The 23,791-nt window shown below is 46.0% G+C and overlaps 1 protein-coding gene across 1 annotated transcript in view; it reads left to right on the forward strand.

Annotated features, from left to right (window-relative positions):
- Positions 1 to 23,791, forward strand: part of LOC139750761 (uncharacterized) — an 80,702-nt gene that overhangs the window by 34,123 nt on the left and 22,788 nt on the right. Inside the window, exons 2-3 of the mRNA XM_071665476.1 lie at positions 1,357 to 1,425; positions 12,626 to 12,978. Coding sequence (XP_071521577.1) covers positions 1,371 to 1,425; positions 12,626 to 12,978 — 408 coding nt within the window. The 5' untranslated portion in view covers positions 1,357 to 1,370. The remainder of the gene's footprint in view (positions 1 to 1,356; positions 1,426 to 12,625; positions 12,979 to 23,791) is intronic.

Here is a 23,791-nt window from a genome sequence, read left to right on the forward strand (position 1 = left end):
TATATATATATATATATATATATATATATATATATATATATATATCTCGGAAAGGATCACAATTCTGCGCGTGATCAAGTATATTCCTAAGATTCCACAGAGGAAAAGGAAAATGAAACACGATAAGTGTTTCATTTTCCCCGTGGACCCTTGGGAACACACACACACACACACACACACACACACACACACACACACACACACACACACGTATCTAAATGCTCTTTTGACCCCGAGAGAGAACCACAAGCGGACATCAGTCAAGTGTGTCCACGGACCAAAAATGGGTTTTGACAGGCGACTCGCCCAGCAAAGAGGCATAGTGTAAAGGGGATTGGGGGGAGGAGGAGGGGGGGGGGGTGACCGGCTGTGCTGAGGTGGACGATATTGCTCACCAGCTGTGATGGAGGCCCCCTGCCGGATCCTGCACCCACCAGCGCTGGACACTACCCACCATCCTCCTCCCGCTCCTGGGGGGGAAGGGACAGAGAGCGCCATGTGCTGACATACCACGTTTTGGGGCACGGAGTAAAAATGGGGAAATAATATTGTCGTCGCATATTATCGTCTTCTTTCGTCTGTTGTTGTCGTCCGTCTTTACGTGTGAAGCGTCGACGAGCGAGGCGGGACGTAACTTTACGTTCAGTCGTACTACTGTGTCTCGGTGGATGGAGGGCAGGATGTGATCGCAGCTGGTACAACGCCTGTGGGCTGTGTCGTGTACACATCTGTGCTCTGGTGTGGCCTGATGTGTCTCAGGGACCTTATCACACACACACACACACACACACACATACACACACACACACACACACACATACACACACACACACACACACACACACACATACACACACACACACACACACACACACACATTCGCCATTTCCCGCCTTAGCGAGGTATCGTTAAGAACAGAGGACCGAGCCTTAGACGGGGAAACTCCTCACTTGGCCCCCTTATCTGTTCCTTCTTTTGGGAAAGTAAAACAGAAGGGGAGGATTTCCAGCCTCCAGCTCCCTCCCCCTTTTAGTCGCCTTCTATGACACGCAGGGAATACGTGGGAAGTATTCTTTCTCCCCTATCCTAAGGGATAAAACACACACACATACACACACACACAAACACGCACATAATGTTCAGTAGAGCGGACGTCCAAGCGTCACTTCATCTATCACACCCTGAGGTGACGACACACAGTGTTTACATAACGTCAGTGGATGTTGAAGGTCACTGCAGCCCACTTGACCATTCAGGTCTCGGGGGGTGCCTCTCCCCCACTCCACTCCGGCTACGAACCACCACACTTCATACGCATCAAATCGGATTGACTCTTTTCTCTTCCTTTTTTTGCAGGATCGACGCGTAGGATGTGTCGGGCGTCGGTGGGGCATCTCCTGGTGTTGCTGCTGCTGGCCACTGTGGGTGAGTCCACTCCTTCTGCTGTGTCCAACGCCTTCACGCCCCTCACTGTGGGAGGCTCTGGTCTGGCCTTGTGTATGTGGTGTGTGTGTGTGTGTGTGGAGAGAGAGAGAGAGAGAGAGAGAGAGAGAGAGAGAGAGAGAGAGAGAGAGAGAGAGAGAGAGAGAGAGAGAGAGAGAGAGAGAGAGAGGTTCGAACCCGCGAACGCCGTGATAGGGTCACGTTAACTGCACTTGACGTGTCGGCCGCCACGAAAAGAATAGGGAAAAAAAGTTAGCAAGGTAGCGTTAAGAACGGAGGAGTGAGCATTAGGGGGAATATCCTCACTTGGCCCTCCTTCTCTGTTCCTTCTTTTGGAAAATTAAAAACTGGAGGGGAGGATTTCCAGCACCCTCCGCTCCCTCCCCTTTTAGTCGCCTTCTACGACACGCAGGGAATACGTGGGAAGTATTCTTTCTCCCCTGTCTCCAGGGATATATATATATATATATATATATATATATATATATATATATATATATATATATATATATATATATATATATATATATATCCCAGCTTATGTCAGCAACCTATTTATATACATCTCTCTCCCCCTCTCGTTCAGCTTCGTCGCGTGTAGGTGTAAGCTGCAATTGCTTCACAGAAAACAACAAAAAAGTTTGTCAAAAACTCCTGATATGAATAAGTACATCCAAACCAAAATCCATCTGCAGGAACGTAAAGTTGTGGTGACTTAATACAACGCGGGAAATCTGTCCGGCCTAACGAAAGCATTCGAACGAAAACATGAACCGTGTGAGCGTAGGAACATCACAACAGCGTCTGAATTCTCGTCAGCCAAACCCCATTCATCACAGTTAAGACAAGCAGAAATGTAGTGGGGGAAAAAAGGAGTGTTGATAAAATTGGAAGTGTTGAAAATATCAGAGCCTAAACTTCAGAGACGATTCATAAACCTGAAATGCTCAATTGTTTATTTAAAAGACTTCGATGATACAGAGGAGGTGATCCGACGCCTTTTTAAATGTAAACAAACACAGGTGACGGAAACTGTTCGTGTAAGGTGTATGTATGGGATCACATAGGAAATCCAACGTCCAACATAATTTTGAATAACAATCAAAACAATGCGATTCACAGCTGGGACAAAGCAAACCTATGCGAATCACGTATTAGTGTTTTGTTATCAGCGAATGCCGCTAGGGGCGGTAGGGTAGCTAGACTGATAAGATGGTACAACCCCAGGAAGCAGAGAGAGACAGTCGAAGATAGCAACTGTAAAATGCTAGATAGGAATAAGAACAAGAGCATATGGTTCGTAAGATCAAGATCATATGGTTCGTGAAAACAAAATATGCACAGAGTCAACATGGAATACATCCTCCCATCCAAATCAGTTACAGTAAAAAATATATGAAAAGAGAGGGAATAAGTTGGTGATATTTTCAGTGCGAACGTGGAAACTTGTTTTTTCAAATATATGTAGACTCCATGGCTGGTGTGTGTGTGTGTGTGTGTGTGTGTGTGTGTGTGTGTGTGTGTGTGTGTGTGTGTGTGTATAAAGTAAATATGAACATGAACCCCCCACAATCAACAGCATCAGATGTGGGTTTGGCACGCATGACTGCCTGCCTCACTGTAGAGGGATCTGACAAGGGGAAATGCGATTAATCTGGCTGTGTGACGTGCGCAGTATAAAGGGAGGTGATCACTGAACCACATGATAAGGAGACAATGGAGATAGCTGGCGAGGGAAGATGGGAGGGAAATACACAGTGAACGGCGAAGGAAATGATAATAGTGGCCAAACGCACACAGGAATGGGAAAGGTTATGATGAACCCGAGAGAAATATCGGTACCAGTCATAATAACGAAGATACGAGAATGTCAAAGAATAAATGATAAAAGATCATCTCAAAGTAAAAGGTATCAAAAAGAGAGGGGGAAGGAGAATCGAATGCCAAATACTGAGATGAAGTCAGGCATGTCTTCTGGACCAGACTGGAGGGAAGTGGTGGTGGTGGTAACGGTATGTAAACACCATCTCAAGGGGAGATACAAATGTGTCGACACGTGAACAAACACACAATCTTCCCTTCACGGGTTAAAACGCATTACGCTGAAAGTCATCGCGCCAAAGGCTGAAGGAGGCGGGATAAATACGATTCTATGCACCCAGGAGCCTTGGACAAATATAATGAATGAGAATCGGGTGATGGTTGTACATATTGACATAGTCCGGTGATCATAGAAGTTCATTAGAAATGGGGGTGGGGTCAGAGGTAAGAGGAAAGACGGAAGCAGGTCGACAACGAAAGAGATTGTGGAAATAATGAATATGGGATGAGGTGAATGGCTGATGATAAATGAGACAGGAGACAGAAGAAGAAGAAGGGAACCAAAATGACCATATGGATAATGAAGAACAGAGTGAACAAACGTATGGATAATGAAGAACAGAACAAACATGGGTACGTGTACAGTGAAATGACATAAGAAAACGATATGACAAAAGTCCCTTTTTCTTGAGCCTACGTCAACACCAGCAGCACTGACGATACAAATTATCTCATATTTCACATTTCATTTTCTTTTACCAGCATCGTCGTCACTGGAAATGTTGCTGAAGCCACCCAGCTTCTGTCGGTGCGACGACTGAAGGTCAGACACAGGAAAGTTACAAACAAAAAGACGGTAAAATAGGGAAGAAAAACCTTAGTGAAATAGGGAAGAAAACCTCAGTAAAATAGGCAAGAAAACCTCAGTGAAATAGTGAAGAAAACAGTAAAATAAGGAAGAAGACCTCAGTAAAATAGGCAATAAAACCAGTAAAATAGGCACAAAAACTCAGAAAATAGGCCAGAAAACCCCACAAAAATAGGTGAGGAAACCTCACAAAAATAGGTCATAAAACTTTTAAGATAATATACACGAATGAGGGGATCCTTGTGATTAAATATCCTAATGCATACATTAAAGATATTAATGAGATGTTCTTTTTATCTTGACAAAAGACGTGGCTCGAAGAAAACAAAGGTAAGAACCTTTGGAAACTTTTCCTCAGTGGATAAGTTCAGCTTAGCAAGGTGGAGGACTTCGACATAGACACAGGAGATTTGAACAAAAATAAACCACAAGGAAAGAAGGGAACGAATGATAACGATCAACTACAGGTAGACAGACTGATGGATAGTGACACACACTCAAGACTAAGCCAGTTCAATCCGACGAAATTTTAATGAAAGTATATTGGAAGATTTTTGACCAACCTAAACCGATAGATGTATCAATCGAGAAACTTCGACTTTTATTTCATGGACCTTGGGGGGATACACACACGAGAATCCGAAAATGGCTGCAGATCTGAATTTCAAACAGTAAGAAAACGGATCGAGGGGTGGACGTGAGCAAACTGAAAAGGTTTATGATTATATACACGAAACATTTAATCACCTTTGGATAAACAAACTACACGCAAGATATGTAATAAGACTGACCCTGCATATAATATGGCACACTTCACAGAGCAAGGAGTAAATAATAGAATTACATTGAGATCGTATAAATTTTGGAGGTAAAACCTCCTAATTATTCTGATAAAAATAATATGATTCAGGTATAGAAAACGGCAGCACCCTGACTAAATTGGAATGAACATATCAGAAGGAATTATATTTTGAACAGACAGTGACACAAGGGCCAAGACAATATTCCTCTTTAATAGCAACTGAAACAGTTTAATTACAATTAATAACAACGCACACAATGTGAAAAGGAAGGGAGGTAATCACAAGACACAGAAAACGGTGCAGGAACAGATTGAGAATATAGCAATGTGAAGAAGAAATACGAAACGATGAGAAGGCCATTAAGGAAATATCACCGAAAAGAACAGATTGAACAAGGATTGAACACATAACATAGAACACAATCCAGGAATAATGGTGCCATACGACGGCAACACTGGGAAGAACGTAATAGCTAAGACAGAACTTTTCTTTTAGACTCAAAAAGAAAACGATCCTGAGAAATATACACAGCAGACGCTAATGCTCAACGTAAGTCAATATTCAGTTCATAAACAAACGCCAGATGACGAGATACGATACACGAACGAGATCAGTATACCATTACGGGCGTCAAAGTGACAGAAACTGATACCAGGGAAACAATAGACTGACTACCAAAGAGAGAGAGAGAGAGAGAGAGAGAGAGAGAGAGAGAGAGAGAGAGAGAGAGAGAGAGAGAGAGAGAGAGAGAGAGAGAGAGAGAGACTCAACACCAGGAAGGCCTGGAATTCCATCCGTTTTCCTTAATGAGACAAAGAGACAATAACAAAGCTAACGATGTTACTGCAAGGGACAAAGCCTAGCCGAGTGCAGGAGCCAATGCGGGTATTTCGCCCAAGGGAGACCGTGCATCACCGAGGCACAAAGGAGGAATCCTAACCTCCATCCAAACACCATCATAGATGACTTAATCTTGACACCCACATGTCATACACGTCTCTGAAAGAATTAGAATAAAATAAAAGAATAAAAAAAAGACTATCGCAACACCCACACGTATAAGCCGACGTGGATTTTTGCCGGGTAAATTGTAAACAGAGTCCATTATTAGCTTACGACAATTACACATGTATATATATATATATATATATATATATATATATATATATATATATATATATATATATATATATATATATATATTTATACTATTCGCCATTTCCCGCATTAGCGACGGTAGCGTTAAGAACAGAGGACTGGGCCTTTGACAGAATATCCTCACGTGGCCCCCTTCACTGTTCCTTCCTTTGGAAAAAAAAAAAAAAAAAAATGAGAGGGGAGGATTTCCAGCCCCCCGCTCCCTCCCCTTTTAGTCGCCTTCTACGACACGCAGGGAATATGTGGGAAGTATTCTTTCTCCCCTATCCCCAGAGATAATATATATATATATATATATATATATATATATATATATATATATATATATATATATATATATATATATATATATATATATGCAATTAAGCACAAATGATTCTGTTTTTCTCTCTCTTGTTCGGTATGATACATGATGAATTACGAAATATATAAAAACGTGTTATAGAGAAAGGAGCCAAGCGTTGTTTAAAATGCAAACGAGAAAGATAGACGGAGGAAAATCTGTCAAAACCGAATATTCAAAGTGGTAAAAAACGGAGCCACGTACTGACAGAGAATATCTTATGAGGTTTGACGCAAGCGGGTGTCATTTATCTTCAACATTATTTATGACACTGTTATTACACATACAGATAAAGAATGAAATATATAACTGATGCTTTGCAGGTATTGCCAGGGTCAGGAAAATGCTACGAGCGGACAACGAAGAAATAGATGCAAAAAGATGAGACAGTGTATCATTAAGAGGATTCGTAATATACCACTGACATTTCACAAGGGATGAACATAGAAAAGGATTTCAATGTCAAAGTTGATATTGAAAGACCATATTATATATACTGTCCTAGTGAGTCAGGTAATGAAAATGACGTAATAATTAATCAAATGATTTATGAATGGCAAATAAAGACGGACAGTGTATGTAAAAGATGGTGAACAGAATATTGCTATGTAACACTCTGGAAGTGATCAAACAAAATGGAATTTAAAAGTAATCCATGAAACAAAAATAAGGGGACGAAACACATCAACCATCGCACGAGACTGAAAGTAATTGAACTATAAACTTCAAAAAGAAGATAATGGAATATGCATGATAATCTATGCATGGTAATCTATGAATGATAATCTATGCCTGGTAAAATCTTCCATAAGTTGAGGCAAGACAGTATCATATTAATATGATTATCTTGATATATATATATATATATATATATATATATATATATATATATATATATATATATATATATATATATATATATATATATTGATGCGATGGCATGGACTGGGACATTTTGTTTCAAGTTCCATCTCAACCAACATTAAAAAATAAATACTATTGAGGAGATGTGGACGAACTTAGGATAAGAAAAAACCCACAAAAACAAATGCAATACGCATGGCTGCAGGTAGTAACAGGACCCTGAAACACACAAGACAGAGCCTCGGTGAGTGTTACGGGCTGGCTCCCAAGTTGGGCGGTATCCTGTCTTAGGAGCCCGTAGCCACAAGTTGGGCAGTATCCTGTCTTAGGAGCCCGAAGACACAAGTTGGGCAGTATCCTGTCTTAGGATCCCGTAGCCACAAGTTGGGCAGTATCCCGTCTTAGGATCCCGTAGCTACAAGTTGGGCAGTATCCCGTCTTAGGATCCCGTAGCTACAAGGATACGTCCCTCCCTGGGTCCTACCCATATCGCTGGTACCAACAGATAAATCATAAAAACCTTTAATTACTCATTCATTTTATCTCGGTGTCATTTCTCTTGTGCAAAAAAAAAAAAAAAATGGAATTTGAAAAAGAAAACGGGAAAAAATAATATGGCAAAAGACGATAAAGGAATCTTCAGATTACAATCGTCCTTTTCATGAATTTTAAGCAGCAAAGCCTTTTGAGAAATAAGTCATTTCCTTTCAAAAAAAAAAAAAGATAAAAAAAGAATAATCTCACGAGCAACAAAAAACGGGGCGCTGGTGATAGAAAGGAGGTTAATCCAATTAAGATATCTGGAGTTTTTCTTTATTTTCTGATATCTTTTTTTCTTTCATATTTTTCCCCTCACTCTGTTGTCGAGTGTCATTGTCTGGATGACGTAGGTCAGGCGTGAGTGAGCTGTCTGCATAAATTACCCAGGAGGGCGCGGGAGGGCGTGGGGGCTGGGAGGTCCGTGTGTGTGTGTGGGGCGTGTGGAGACCCCCTGGCGTGAGGGAAGGGGCGTGGCCAGACCTGGGTAGAGGCTCGAGTTGATGGACGCGTTGGAGAGAGAGAGAGAGAGAGAGAGAGAGAGAGAGAGAGAGAGAGAGAGAGAGAGAGAGAGAGAGAGAGAGAGAGAGAGAGTGTTAGTAGGCGCGCGGGTGGGGAGTAAGGGAGGCGTGTAGGGGAGAGAGAGTGTTAAGCGTGTGTTGAGGTTGGGAGAGGCAAATGGATGACGTTTGAGCGTAGTGAGAGCGGGAGGGAGGATGGGAGAGGGAGGGAAGGAAGAGGCGGGAAGAGAGGAGACTTCAGTGGTGAGGAGGAGGAGGAGGAGGAGGAGGAGGAGGACGGGAGGAGGACCTGTCGAAGAGACGGAAGGAGAGGAGGCTGAGCAGGACCCCTTATGGGAGGCCAGGAACCCGTCAACATTAGAGGGAGACAGAACACCAGAGCGCCAGACGGAAGATTGTCCTCCTATCGCCACCCAGCGTGAGCTCTGAGTGTCTAACAAGAACATTCTGACTGGCATACGAGCGACATGGTGCCGTGGCGGGCCTCGAACCCGTGTCTCTAGCCCTATGCACTCGCCACCTCTACCAGGATACACTCCCAGGTGTAGAGTGGGTTCACATTCATCACTTCTCACTGCTATGTGTCGTGCATATCCACCGTAGCGTCCGGACGCCATTATACCCAGGTGTATATTATCGTACCCAGGGCAGCCACCCCCGTTTTCTGAGGACGTCCTCGTACCCACGAGGAAATCATCGTACCGAAGGCATCGTACCCAGGGCAGTCACCGTCCTATGAGGACGCCGCTATCGTACCCACGACGAAATTATCGTGCCGAAGCTATCGTACCCAGGGCAGTCACCGTCCTCAACGATCGCCTTCATACCCAGGAGGGCGTCATCGTACTGAAGTGACCAAAATAATGTACTGGATCATGTGTCTAGCATTTCTGTGTCTTGGAACACAGCACTGTGTCGTATGCAGGTAATGGTATCATGGACCCACAGGAGGAGATAAAGTGACTCTCGAAGGTTAGAAATACGAACAACAGGAGATAACACTAACGTTCCAGTAACAGATGTAACAGCGTTACGCTCCAGTAACAGACATTCCAGCGTTACGTTCCAGTAAGACATTCCAGCGTTACGTTCCAGTACCAGACATTCCAGCGTTACGTTCCAGTAAGACATTCCAGCGTTACGTTCCAGTAAGACATTCCAGCGTTACGTTCCAGTACCAGACATTCCAGCGTTACGTTCCAGTAAGACATTCCAGCGTTACGTTCCAGTACCAGACATTCCAGCGTCACGTTCGAGTAACAGATGTCGCATCTTGACGTGCTTACGTTCCAGTACCAGACGTTCCAGCGTGGCCTTCCAGTACCACAGATGTTCCAGCTGGACAGCCTTTACGCTCTGGCCTTCACAGCCACAGGAACACCATCATGGGGGGGGGAAGCCATCACCGTATGTGGCCGGCGTTAACAACATTTCTCTCCCCCACTCGTTCGTCAGCTGAGCCGCCAACACCAAACACCAGCAGCAGCAGCAGTCATGGTGAGGGATAATACCTTTGTGGCGTCAGTATACTTGTGCTACTAACGGTTAGGACGGACGGCTGGCACGACGGGCGATGGGCACGGGAGGAGAGAGAGAGAGAGAGAGAGAGAGAGAGAGAGAGAGAGAGAGAGAGAGAGAGAGAGAGAGAGAGCAAACAACAGTTCCCTTTCTGCTCCAACATAAAAAATCTTACGATCACGCTTGTTTGCCAGACTCGGCCGCACTTGTTTACCAAATGGCGTCCTAGCTACGTCTCTTCGTTGTGTATCAACTGACTGTTATATTTCTCTCTCGTGTCTCCCCTGATGATGTGATTATGACACAAAAGTGCACTTGGGAACTTATCGTGTTTCATTTCCCAGTGGATAAAAAGGAATGTATATATATAGGACTCATAGGAATATATATATATATATATATATATATATATATATATATATATATATATATATATATATATATATATATATATATATACATGTGTATGTATATGTGGGTGGGTTTGGCCATTCTTTCGTCTGTTTCCTTGCGCTACCTCGCTAACGCGGGAGACATCAACAAAGCAAAAAAATAAATAAATAAAATAGAATAATATATATATATATATATATATATATATATATATATATATATATATATATATATATATATATATACACCGATCCCTGAGCTCCTCGTGTCGAACCTCTGACAAAAGACACGATAAAACCAAAAAAAAAAAAAAAATAAAGAAATGGCCAGCCACTTTGGAAGGTCAGAGCCAGATAAGAGCATCACGTGTTCTTGTGAGAGAAATTCGCGTTGTAACTCCAGCGTTGCTCTTGAGTGTGTGCTGATGGTCGTGGCCGAGGGATGGAAGGAAGGAAGGAAGGGAGGGAAAGGGATGGTGTAAGATGCCTGCGCCGTGCCAGGCCTTCAGCGACTTCGCTTTCCCAGCGGGTACCGGGAGGGCTGGAAACTTCCTCTCCCTCAGCCGTCCAAAAGAAAAAAAAAAAAAAAAGAAGAAAATAGGAAAAAACTTTTCCAATATCCTTCACCAGTTCTTTTTTTTTTTTTTTGAAAGCTACTTTGAGATTTTTAATAACCTTAGAATTTTCAGAATTAACTGTTAAATGGAAAAAGACTGTGAGAGGACAGAGTGTTTCCCCTCTAGGGGGATCGTTGGCTCTGGGACACGCTGAGGGGAAATTGGAGTCTCATTTTTACGACGACGTGAGGGGAGGGGTAGAGAACCCGAGGGTCAGGCGTTGAGGGTCAGCTGTGTGTGTGTGTGTGTGTGTGTGTGTGTGTGTGTGTGTGTGTGTGTGTGTGTGTGGTACTGTAGTAGCACAGGTGCGAGGCCTTAGTGGGGTGTGGGGTTCGTGGTCAACTAATGAGTTGCTCTTATACTATGACGTTTGCTTCCACACACACACAGACAGACAGACAGACACACACACACACACACACACACACACAAGACACACACACACACACACACACACAAGACACACACACACACAGACACACACACACACACACACACACACACACACTAAGAGTCAACACATGGTCTGGAAGTAGCCAGTCGCTTCAATAACCTCAATACAAAGGGCACTCCACTTGTGGCGTTGACTGAGCTATGAAACTCCACAGGGATCATGTGTGTCTGTCCACCCGTCAATTTCTCCACGGACCTCCATGGACGGGAAGGCTTCCTGTCTCTCCCAGATAACGATGTCCATAGAACCAGGCCCATCTCAGTCACGCCTGACCCAGTACCTTCCTCGGTGAAATGCCTGTCGTTACTTAGCGTTACAGAGACACGTCAGGTCCCCCCGTAGATCCTCCTCATCAGCGTGGGGATGTGAAGGTGTCTTCCACCATCCACTGCCTCGTCAGGTGCCAAGTCCTTCATCCAACACAAGCTGGAGAGACATGTTGGACCTCCTCCTCTGTGGCTCTCACTGTCCACTTCAACCACAGGGTTTCGACCCCGGTCAGCCATGAAATGTTGACCAACATTACCATCAAAACATCGGTGTCGGAGGAGTTTCATTCCGCGTTCCAGTCCCTTAAAACCGTCATCTCCGAGGGGGGCGTCATTCCATGTTCCAGTCCCTTAAAACTCTAGCGTTCCACAGGTGCCCAAGACGCGCCCCTCTCATGCCTCCTCATCCTTATTATAAATGGCCTCCTGGCGAATGGCTCTTAGGGTTCAGCGTACATCAACGCCACTACCACTTGATGTTAACTACCAGAGCACATCAACCACTTGGTGTTAACGACCAGAGCACATCAACCACTTGGTGTTAACGACCAGAACACATCAACCACTTGGTGTCAGCGTTGCATGACGGCAGGACAACCCCATCACCCCACACGGAGGGTGTCAACCTCACCATCTGCCATCCGAGTGTGTCTGATGCAAGGGGACTTTCTCTTTCCATTCCTAGCCCCAGGCTGACCGCTCCAAGCCCGCCACAGTGGGATCTGCCGTAGCGTCTAGTTTGGCGTTCATTAAAAAAAGAATAAAAAATAATGGGTCGTGAGTTCATGATGATGATTATCAATGATTGCTATTATCATTATAATGACTGTACAGAGAGAGAGAGAGAGAGAGAGAGAGAGAGAGAGAGAGAGAGAGAGAGAGAGAGAGAGAGAGAGAGAGAGAGAGAGAGAGAGAGAGAGAACTATGCATCTATCTTAGTACATCTATCTATCAATCTATCTATCTATCGGAGGCCTATAGTAAGCGAGTTTGTTGTTGTGTCCCCCCCCCCTGCAGGTGGGGTGAGGCCGGAGACTCTACCCACGCTGACCCTCCAGCCCCTCAACTACTTCACCCTCCCCTCACCGCCCGCCTCTACCCCACTCCCTTCCTCCCATCCCCTCACGACGACCCCTTCATCGCCCCCATCCTCAGTGCCCTTCACGTCCTTCACCTCCAAGTCCCCCAGCGGGTCCCCTGCCACCACGCTGGAGGAGGGGGAGGAAGGGGAGGAGGAGGAGGGGGAGGAGCCAGAGACCAAGCAGGAGGTGAGGGAGCCACACTTCGCCACGCCCAACTCCTCCCTCAGCGTCCACCTCGGCTCTGTCGCCACGCTGGACTGTACCGTCCACGACCCCGCCAACCAGTCGGTGAGTAGACCTGTGTGTTGGGGCACCAGTGTTGGGGGCACAAGTGTTGGGGGCCAAGTGTTGGGGTACTAGTGTTAGGGGTTCTAGTGTCGGAACACCTGTGGTAGGGTACTAGTGCTGGAGCACCAGTGCTGGAGCACCAGCGCTGGGGCTCAAGTGTTGGAGCACCAGTTTTGGGGTATAAGTGTTGGAGCACCAGCGTTGGGGCAACTAGTGTTGGAGTACCAATGTTGGGGTACTAGTGATGGAGCACCAATGCTGGAGTACTAGTGTTGGAGCACCAAGTGCTGGAGTACTAGTGTTGAGCACTAGTGTTGGGGTACTAGTGTTGGAGCACCAATATTAAGCCACTAGCGATGGAGCATCAATGTTGGGGCACCACCAGTGCTGTGGCACCAGTAATCACCTGTCTGTACAATACGGGCCCCTCACTCTCTTGAAGACCCCCCCCCCCCTCCCACTCTTGGACTTTCTCCATCATTATACAACTTCATTCAACTTCATTAAAGTGTTTAAGCTTGTTTCATTCATTCTCAACTTTGATGCTTTTTTCCCCCCATGTATTTCTTTACATCTTTTCTGACAAGTAAGTTTCTTGATTAATTCCTTGACCTGCAGTTAATCTTTCGTTTCGTCCCACCAAGAACTGTTCATGTCTCCCTTTACTCTTCTCTGTGCCACGGTGGGCAAAAACTATGGCCTCTGACCTCTATGCCACGGTGGGCAAAAACTATGGCCTCTGACCTCTGTGCCACGGTGGGCAAAAACTATCAGTTCTCGAAAACAGATTCAGGTATGAGTCCAGTCCACCTAGCAAGTCATTTACATCACCCAAAAAACAGCAATGGGCCAAGGCCAAACCCTGCGGCACGCCACTGGTTACATCATCTCACTTAAAGATAAAATACACATCTGGCAAGTGCCAAGTGCACCTCTGTTCCCTTTCCATTAAGGTCATATTCAATCTACCTGAAGGAATCTCTCCCTCGTAACTGACTGTCAATTTCGCTTCTTTATGAGCCTACTGTGTGGCACCACGTCAAATGCTTTTCGACAGTCCATGACCGCAGAGTCCATCAAATCGGCCTAAGCTAGAACTCACTCTCTTGTTAAAGTCTACGACATCGTTATGAACGACTGTCGGGTTCATGCTTCTTTGAAAACAGTCATCCACTTGCTTTCTGATCATCTTGTACAGTGGTGCACCACACCACATTTGCCACGGATACCGATCTACAGTTCAGAGCAATCCTCAGATTTTCATTCCTACAGACACGCACCGTATCTGCTCTCTTCCCATCCATTAGCACTACGTCCTCTCCCAGTGGTTTTTCTGACACCAATTCCAGCTACCTCCATCAGAAGTACCACCATTAAGGACCATGTGATATATGGGGGACTACGGTCTTTTGACAGTTTACTTACGTCCTTCCAAAACCACTTCAATACTTTCCAAGCCCTTCTCCCCAGCCCACCCCACTGGTGTTGGGGTCTTAGTGTCCTCCACTGTGTATACACTTTAGAACTTATTCTTCAGTTCCTCGCATATCTTTCCATCATCGTCGTGAACAACCCTTCCCTCTGAAGCCTCAGTCTGATGATATCATTTCCTTCACGAGCAGTTGATTCCAGAGAAATAAATGGAACAATTATGGATTTTCATCTGTCCACAGTATTTCGTGATTTTTTCCTCCATTTTCCTTACCTGGTCGTCTATCTATACCTCACATCATCACACTTTACAACTGCTGGTTGACTGACTGTAGTGCCGCCTATATCATCTATATATATCATCCCTTAATATTCTTTTGTTTATTGATATCTTTTGTCGAATCGGATGCTTCTCTCTCTCTCTCTCTCTCTCTCTCTCTGTCTCTCTCTCTCTCTCTCTCTCTCTCTCTCTCTCTCTCTCTCTCTCTGTCTCTCTCTCTCTCTCTTCCTGAACCTTCAGTCTAACTTTCTTGGTAGGGGTACCCTCGTTCGAACCCCTCGCAAATACATTATGGCAAACTTCATAACAATCTTCTAGAGTTTGACTGTGGATTTCCATGTCTCAGGTTCCTCCCCTCCGCTAAAAATCTCTCTTAATTCCCATATTCATATTTCGTGTATGTGTCACCAGGTTTCCTCTCTGCTCCCCGTTATCATCTCCTCACGAACCAACGGCCTCCGGCACGACATGTTCACGTTCCCCGTGTGCTCACTATAACCAGATGTACCGTGCTATTATACACAAACATAAACTCTAATATTAATGGTGTATCTGCCCCTCTGCCTCTAGTGTACTTAGTGACATTTAGATTCGGAATACTTTGTTGTCCACACGTAGAAGTTGTGTGCATATTACTCATTATCTCCACCTTAATGTAGATATGTCTAATGTGTATGTTTACAATTACAATCTATCATCATCAGGACCTGATTAATCTTTGGGAAGTATGTTTCTCGCCTTCATCTGGCAGCATCACCCTGGTTGTACCTTCACAATACATGGTGAATGGTCTTGTCCTGGGTCACTAGTATTCTTGTGAGGTGTTTCACAGATATCATTCTGTCCATTATTTCCTAAGGTTGCATTTCTTATTATGGATATGGACCGTCTACAGATACTCTTGAGAAATTTTGAGATAGCCTTTGTTGAGGGAGAGTCATTCTCCTTCTCTGTCTCTGTGTTCCTCCTTACTATCATGTGTGGAGGGCATCACTGTTGTGGCACCAGTGATGGAGAACCATCACTGGGGTAGTAACAAGTGGTGGAGCATCATTACTGTGGCACTTGTGTTCGGTATATATCACTGTTGAAGCACCAGTGTCGAGGCAGCATTATTGGTGGAGCAATGCTCAGGCAGCAATGTTGAAGCACCATTATTGAGGTAGTAGAGTCGAGAAAGCAGCAGCAATGGACCAGCAATACCTCCATCCCGTTGCTTTAACTGTACCGCACCGTAGCATCCTAAACACCCACTCCTCCTCGCTGAGCTACTGAGATCCACCTTCGCTACGCTCCTCCTGATCTTTCAAAACTGCTCTGGCACACCCAGCCCCCCTCCAGAGACGGGAGACAGAAACGCATTTGCCGTGCGTAATACCCCTCCTCCTCCTCCTCCTCCTCCTCCCGTCCTTCGCATCTGCCGTACCTAAATACCCCTCCTCCCTCCTCCTCCTCTTCCTCCTCCTCCTCTTCCTCCTCCTCCCGTCCTTCGCATCTGCCGTACCAAATGCACCTCCTCCTCCTCCTCCTCCTCTTCCTCTTGTACCGTCCCGTCTATTGATATAAACCCCAGATCAAATGGAAGAGATGATGGCGAGGGTGTGGGTGTGTGTGTGTCCGCTACTGGGACATAAGGAAGTGGGACACTCGGTACAGAACAGCGGTCCTCTGGGAACGCCGAATGGGATTCAAGGGCGACATCCCCATCCCGATGATGGGGCTGGGGGGGGGGGGGGGTTGTCAAGCCTTCTCCTCTGATGGGAGTAATGGGCGAAGCTCCAGACGGGGGCTAATGGGGAGGGAGGGATGGGTTGGCGGGCGGGCGGGTGAGAGATAATGGATGTTATCATCCGCAGTTGTGATGATAATGGACGTTCCATCATCCGGCCATTATCATGAGCCACATCTGATAAGACAATGGTTATTTATCACCATTATCCATCATCGCTGCGCCTCCTTACCCACTGAATGTAATGGGACGATACCAGCCATTTACCAGCCATCTGACACCATTAGTTGAGGTGGAGGTCGTCCCTCTCTGCCTAATGGTGATGGGGAAGCGCCCTTCCCTACCTTCCTCCCTCCCCCTCACCGGGCGCTTGTTAGCCTGTGTGAGGGATCAGATGTTCCCAGATCAATACGATTACAGTCTCAAATGTGACCAGGATTACACGAGCGATTAAAACCGAGTTACGGGATTAGAAGGATTACAGATTAGATGGAGAACAGATTTACGTAAAGTTGGATTAAGAATTTAGTTGACTTTTAGAGATTTTCATCGTACAACGGATGAGTTGTTTGGCAGATCGCTTGTACTAAGGGAATTAGCCGGAGTACAAATAACTTTTTTGGGGGGGTGACAGATAAGCTGTATTATGGTTTAGCAAGGTTACACGTTACAGCTGGAGGAGAGCGGTTTGGAGGTGAGGGAAGGTAGGTAGATCTGGGCCCGAGAAAATGATAATGATGTTGTTACTACTGCTGAGTTGAATGACCTTTCCCCCCCCCCCCCCTCCCGAGGGTGGGCCTAGCCACTAGCCCACATTCAATGACCCACACGAGAGAGAGAGAGAGAGAGAGAGAGAGAGAGAGAGAGAGAGAGAGAGAGAGAGAGAGAGAGAGAGAGAGAGAGAGAGAGAGAGAAGCAAGACACGAATCATTTCCCCCTCCTCCTTCCCTTAACCCCATATCACGTGAACTAACCCCTACATGACCTCGTTGTAATCACATACAAATAAGAATACAATACACGTACCGACGCTGGCCACCGCTCACTTCCACCGTCATTAACGTAACGTGGGAGGGGCGTGATAACGTGGGAGGGGGCGTGATAACGTGGGAGGGGGCGTGATAACGTGGGAGGGGGCGTGATAACGTGGGAGGGGGCGTGATAACGTGGGAGGGGGCGTGATAACGTGGGAGGGGGCGTGATAACGTGGGAGGGGCGTGATAACGTGGGAGGGGGCGTGATAACGTGGGAGGGGCGTGATAACGTGGGAGGGGGCGTGATAACGTGGGAGGGGCGTGATAACGTGGGAGGGGCGTGATAACGTGGGAGGGGGCGTGATAACGTGGGAGGGGGCGTGATAACGTGGGAGGGGCGTGATAACGTGGGAGGGGGCGTGATAACGTGGGAGGGGCGTGATAACGTGGGAGGGCGTGATAACGTGGGAGGGGGCGTGATAACGTGGGAGGGGCGTGATAACGTGGGAGGGGGCGTGATTACCTAATCACCCGGACAATTAACATGGCAGTCGGGGCACGATATTCCATTTTCTTTACCAAGTTTTTTTTTTTTTTTTAGGGTGTGGGTGGGTGTTCGATACTCCATTTTCATTACCGTGGGGGTTTCTTAAGGAGGGGGGAGAGGGGTGTTCGATACTCCATTTTCATTACCGTGGGGGTTTCTTAAGGAGGGGGGAGAGGGGTGTTCGATACTCCATTTTCTTTACCAGGGTTATTTCTAAGGAGGGTGTGGGGGGGGGGGGGGGAGTAAGGGAAGCTAGGGGGGTACAACGTTGCCAACGCACCATTTCCCCGGATTATTGGGAGAGTTGGTATCACTGCAGCGTGTGTGGGGGGTCAGGGGTCATGAAGTGATAGTCAGCGTAGTGGATGACCCGCTCTCTGGCAGACCATTTCACTACATAAGACTTTTACGTATGCGTACACACACACACATATAAATACATACACTCATACAGGATAGGGTGTGTGTGGAGGGGGGGAAGTCTTGCACTAGTGTCGCCCCGTCTCTCATCCTTGTATATATGTACCATATATATATATATATATATATATATATATATATATATATATATATATATATATATATATATATATATATATATATATATATATATTATCCCTGGGGATAGGGGAGAAAGAATACTTCCCACGTATTCCCTGCGTGTCGTAGAAGGCGACTAAAAGGGAAGGGAGCGGGGGGCTGGAAATCCTCCCCTCTCGTTTTTTTTTAATTTTCCAAAAGAAGGAACAGAGAAGGGGGCCAGGTGAGGATATTCCCTCAAAGGCCCAGTCCTCTGTTCTTAACGCTACCTCGCTATCGCGGGAAATGGCGAATAGTATGAAAAAAAAAAAAAAAAAAAAAAAAAATATATATATATATATATATATATATATATATATATATATATATATATATATATATATATATATATATATATATTGGAAAGGATCACAATTTTGCGCGTGATCAACATACTCCTATGAGTCCACGGGAGTATATGTATATATGTACACACACACACTCTACAGTATGAGTGCATGTATTCATATATGTATGTGTGTGTGTGCGTGTGTGTGTGTGTGTGTATATACGTATACGTGTTACGTAATGAGATGTATAAAACCTGCCACACACTACCTTGCGTCATCATCATCACCTGGCCTGTTGTTAGTCTTGTATTGGTCTGGTCGTCCAGGTCAAATCTTTATCCGTGGCCCATCTCCCCTCCCCCTCCCCCCCCCCCCCCCCGGCCCTGCAGAGCAGCAGTGTTTGATCCCCTGACCCAGGGGTTAACACCCCAGGGCAACTCTGACGTAATCGCGTCAAAATCCTTTTTGGTCTCTATTCCAGGTGATAGGGAGGGGGTAGGGGGAGGGGGGGAAGTCTCTCTCTCTCTCTCTCTCTCTCTCTCTCTCTCTCTCTCTCTCTCTCTCTCTCTCTCTCTCTCTCTCTGGCTGGCTGGCCAGGTATCAGGTCGTCTGCTTGCCTTACCATTACTGCTTCATACGAGGGTCCTCAGGCCAGGCCCTGGCCCTGCCACGGTAGGAGGAGGAGGAGGAAGAGTGCATCTCTCTCTCTCTCTCTCTCTCTCTCTCTCTCTCTCTCTCTCTCTCTCTCTCTCTCTCTCTCTCTATCTATCTATCTATCTATCTATCTATCTATCTCTCAGCTCCGTAACGTACCTCAGACGCGTCTCTCATCACGATACTGACGTACGAGCGCGGGGAAATGAGAGAGAGAGAGAGAGAGAGAGAGAGAGAGAGAGAGAGAGAGAGAGAGAGAGAGAGAGAGAGAGAGAGAGAGAGAGAGAGAGAGAGAGAGAGAGAGGCGGGGGTGTCCCCTCACGAGGGAGAGGTTGCTGTGCACACGTATACAAAACACCATCAGGCTGGACCATGTCTACACAACACACACGGACGCTGTGGGCGAGACGCCGTCGCATTATACCATGCGAGATCCTGAGGTGTGTGTGTGTGTGTGTGTGTGGGGCAGGCAGCGACAGGGTGTGAGTCTGGCTAAAAGCTCTGGGGCGGGAGGTGACGTCCTGTGCACAGATCCATCAGCGGCTGTTGAAATACAGGCGGGGGGGAAAACATTCAGTAAAACCTGGTGGGTGTGTGAGCAGAGGGAGGAACCCTAGACCTGGTTGGTGTGTGAGCTGAGGGAGGAACCCTAGACCTGGTTGGTGTGTGAGCTGAGGGAGGAACCCTAGACCTGGTTGGTGTGTGAGCTGAGGGAGGAACCCTAGGCCTGGTTGGTGTGTGAGCTGAGGGAGGAACCCTAGACCTGGTTGGTGTGTGAGCTGAGGGAGGAACCCTAGACCTGGTTGGTGTGTGAGCTGAGGGAGGAACCCTAGACCTGGTTGGTGTGTGAGCTGAGGGAGGAACCCTAGACCTGGTTGGTGTGTGAGCTGAGGGAGGAACCCTAGACCTGGTTGGTGTGTCAGCTGAGGGAGGAACCCTAGGCCTGGTTGGTGTGTCAGCTGAGGGAGGAACCCTAGGCCTGGTTGGTGTGTCAGCTGAGGGAGGAGCCCTTTAGTCTGACCCGCTGGGAGAAAAACAGGAAAAAAGAAAAGATATAGACTTCCTTCAGTGTGGTGTCAGGAGGCGCGGATTTAAGTGAGTTCTTTTACCGAGTTATCCCAATGTATACTAAACAAAGAGCATAAACTCATGAGGTAAAACTGGACCTAACGTGGAACACAAACATGAGGTAATGCTTTTCCAGATGGGCTGGAGCCAGAACAGTAAAAGAACAGTAGACTTTTTCCAGAGGGACTGGAACCACAAAATTCCAGGAACAATAGACTGTTCCAGAGGAACTGGAACCACAACATTCTAGGAACAATAGACTGTACCAGAGGAACTGGAACCACAAAATTCCAGGAACAATAGACTGTTCCAGAGGAACTGGAACCACAACATTCCAGGAACAGTAGACGATAGGAAGATTCTAATGTCGGTTTATGATGATGGTAGAGTTTACGAAGAAACTCCGGCCGAAGGCGTAAGTCATTACCATGCGAGGGAACTTGTTCTATCATACCTGGTTATGAGGGAGGATGAGGAACTCACACACTCACAGACAACAGTCATATATGTGAAGTTAGGTGTCCCTCACACCGCAGGAGGAAGAACAACAAGAGAATACTGTCTATCACCGACCTACCACCTGTAGTTGTGACGGACGTATATCCTTCCAGAGTGTGACGGTGCGAGTTCGGCGCATATCCTGGACGGTCGAGGCCTGATGAAAAGACGCTGATGAGCTGGAAGGGCGCCCAACTCATCCCCTGGAAGGACCATCATCGCAATCCCACGATGCCGGGGAATGGTCCTCTCCCGGATGACAATGACTCGCTGGAAATAACTCCGGAGTTCTTGGTTGGCGCGTCAGAGGTCCTGCGACAGATGGCGGAGCCGCTAATGATGATGCAGCAGACGCAAAGCCCAGGGGTTGGAAAGCAAGACGGGACGTGATTTCGGTGCTTCTTGGAATGATGTAGCTCTTTTTAAAGTTCTTCATGTTGGTTGGACCTTCTGGAAATGACATCGGTGTTCTCAAAGGTCTGGTCAAAGCTCCTGGAAATGATACTGTGGCTTCTAGAGGTTAGGTTAAGCCTCTTGAAGTGACTTTCGTGCTTGATTGTCGTTCCAGAATTCCTGGAGCTTCTGGAAATGATGTTGGAGCTTCTTGCTTCAGGTCATGTCAACGATTGTGAATGGAGTGTTGGCGCTTCTAAAGGTCATGTCAGAGCTCCTGGACGTGACCTCAGAGCAAATCAGAACTCCTGAATATGATACAGGGATCACTGTCAGGTGAAGACTTCCTGAAGGTGAGGTTGCTCCTTCTACAGGCCATGCCAGTGCTCCTGGCAGTAACGGTGAAACCTCTGAAGGTGACATCATGTCACCTTCAAGGGGCGTCAAAATTCTTGAAATGTCCGACTTTGTAAACGTGACAAGAGAGTTACTGACATCAACACTAAAGCCTTCTGGAAAGACCCCAAGAGCTTATCAGAGTCGCGGAGGACATCGTAAACATAGAGAATTACTTGACGTGACATCAGAATGATTCCAGTGACATCATACCCTTAAGTGGAGATGTCAAGTATACCTAAAAGAGACTCGACTTCTCCTTTTTTTTAACAGTAGGAAGCCTGGACTAGTTGTTGGACGACCTGGTAGAGACGTCAGAGCTCATGAAAACGATCTCAGTGCCCTGGAACTCTTGCCAGAGGTTTGAAAATATACTACGACTTGGAGCTGACAGCAAAGTTATCGTCAGCGTAGTTAAGGGGTCTTAGAGGCAGTTCCAGAGCTCCTGGAACGACTCATGTTAGAACGATGACTCTCTTGCAATCTTGTTGGGAGAGTAGTTCAAGATGATGATGATGTCTGAAGACGCCATAGTCATAGCACCACTCCTGATGGGGATTAAGGCAATAGTGTGTGTGTGTGTGTGTGTGTGTGTGTGTGTGTGTGTGTATGTGTGTGTGTGTGTGTGTGTGTGTGTGTGTGTGTGTGCGTTACGGGGAAAGAGTTTTCCACTCACGTTCGCCCCGTACCTTAACCTTGTATATGTGTACCATGTTTTTACTCTTACGTAGTGTACACACACACACACACACACACACACACACACACACACACACCATCCCAAGTTGTGTATGTATGTAAATCAATAAACAAACAAACAACAGTTTATTGGATGTAGGCAGCAGCCACCTGGCTGAGAATATAAAGCTGACCTTCTTCAGATATTACGGAGCTGGGAGCCCGTGAAGGCTACTAGTTACCTTATCACACAAGAGCTTGAGATCTGTGTGTGTGTGTGTGTGTGTGTGTGTGTGTGTGTGTGTGCACGTCACTGACCGTCACTGTCTCGTCTGTGTAAGCAGTGATGTGACACATCTCACAGGACTCAAGTGGAAAAGAAGTTCACAGAAACGTAACTTAATAAGATAACCAACAAGAAATTATAAAGTCGAAAGTTTCGGCTTCTGCATGTAACTTTTACTTCTTTTATTAGCGGGCAAACCTCCCCTCTTGAATGACTTCCAGAAGAAGGATCAGACGAGGATCTTTTTCCTTTAAGGCTCAGTCATTTTGCTCTGGACGCGACTCGCTCACGCGGGGAATAGGAAACCTATACGAAATATAGATAAAGATCTTTAAGTGAAGTACGGAACGTGTGACCCACATCACCAGTAGCTGTATGAGGGACATACAATACATGCAGACAACAGATGAATGTAAGATCACGTGAGGACAGAACTGCCAAAATGCATGTTAAATAATGTAGGGATGATACAGATGTAAACATCATCCCTATACGACGTGATTATGTAGGGATGATACAGATGCAAACATCATCCCTATACGACGCGATAATGTAGGGATGATACAGATGTAAACATCATCCCTATACGACGTGATGATGTAGGGATGATACAGATGTAAACATCATCCCTATACGACGTGATAATGTAGGGATGATACAGATGTAAACATCATCCCTATACGATTTTTGAAAGTTACAAGAAAAAGATGTATATCTTGCGTTTTAAAGATTGAGTGAACATCCCCAATTTGGCGAAGGTTTCACGCCCTGTTTTAGGAAGGGAAAAAGCCGAAGGTGAATTCTAGATACTTGGTGTAACACAGAGTTTTGTCTACGCCAAAATGTTGGCATGCATGATGTACAAAGCACGGGGAATGTCTTGGCCAGCCCTACACGCCCTTTCTACCACATCTGATGATGACGTGAAATCCTTAATTGATAGTTATTGAAGTATTCGACAACCAGGAAGGCCATAAAAACATTACCGTGCCTCCTTCTCTTTCCCAGTA

This window comes from Panulirus ornatus, chromosome 10 (genome assembly GCF_036320965.1).
Source record: "Panulirus ornatus isolate Po-2019 chromosome 10, ASM3632096v1, whole genome shotgun sequence".
Taxonomy (NCBI): domain Eukaryota; kingdom Metazoa; phylum Arthropoda; class Malacostraca; order Decapoda; family Palinuridae; genus Panulirus; species Panulirus ornatus.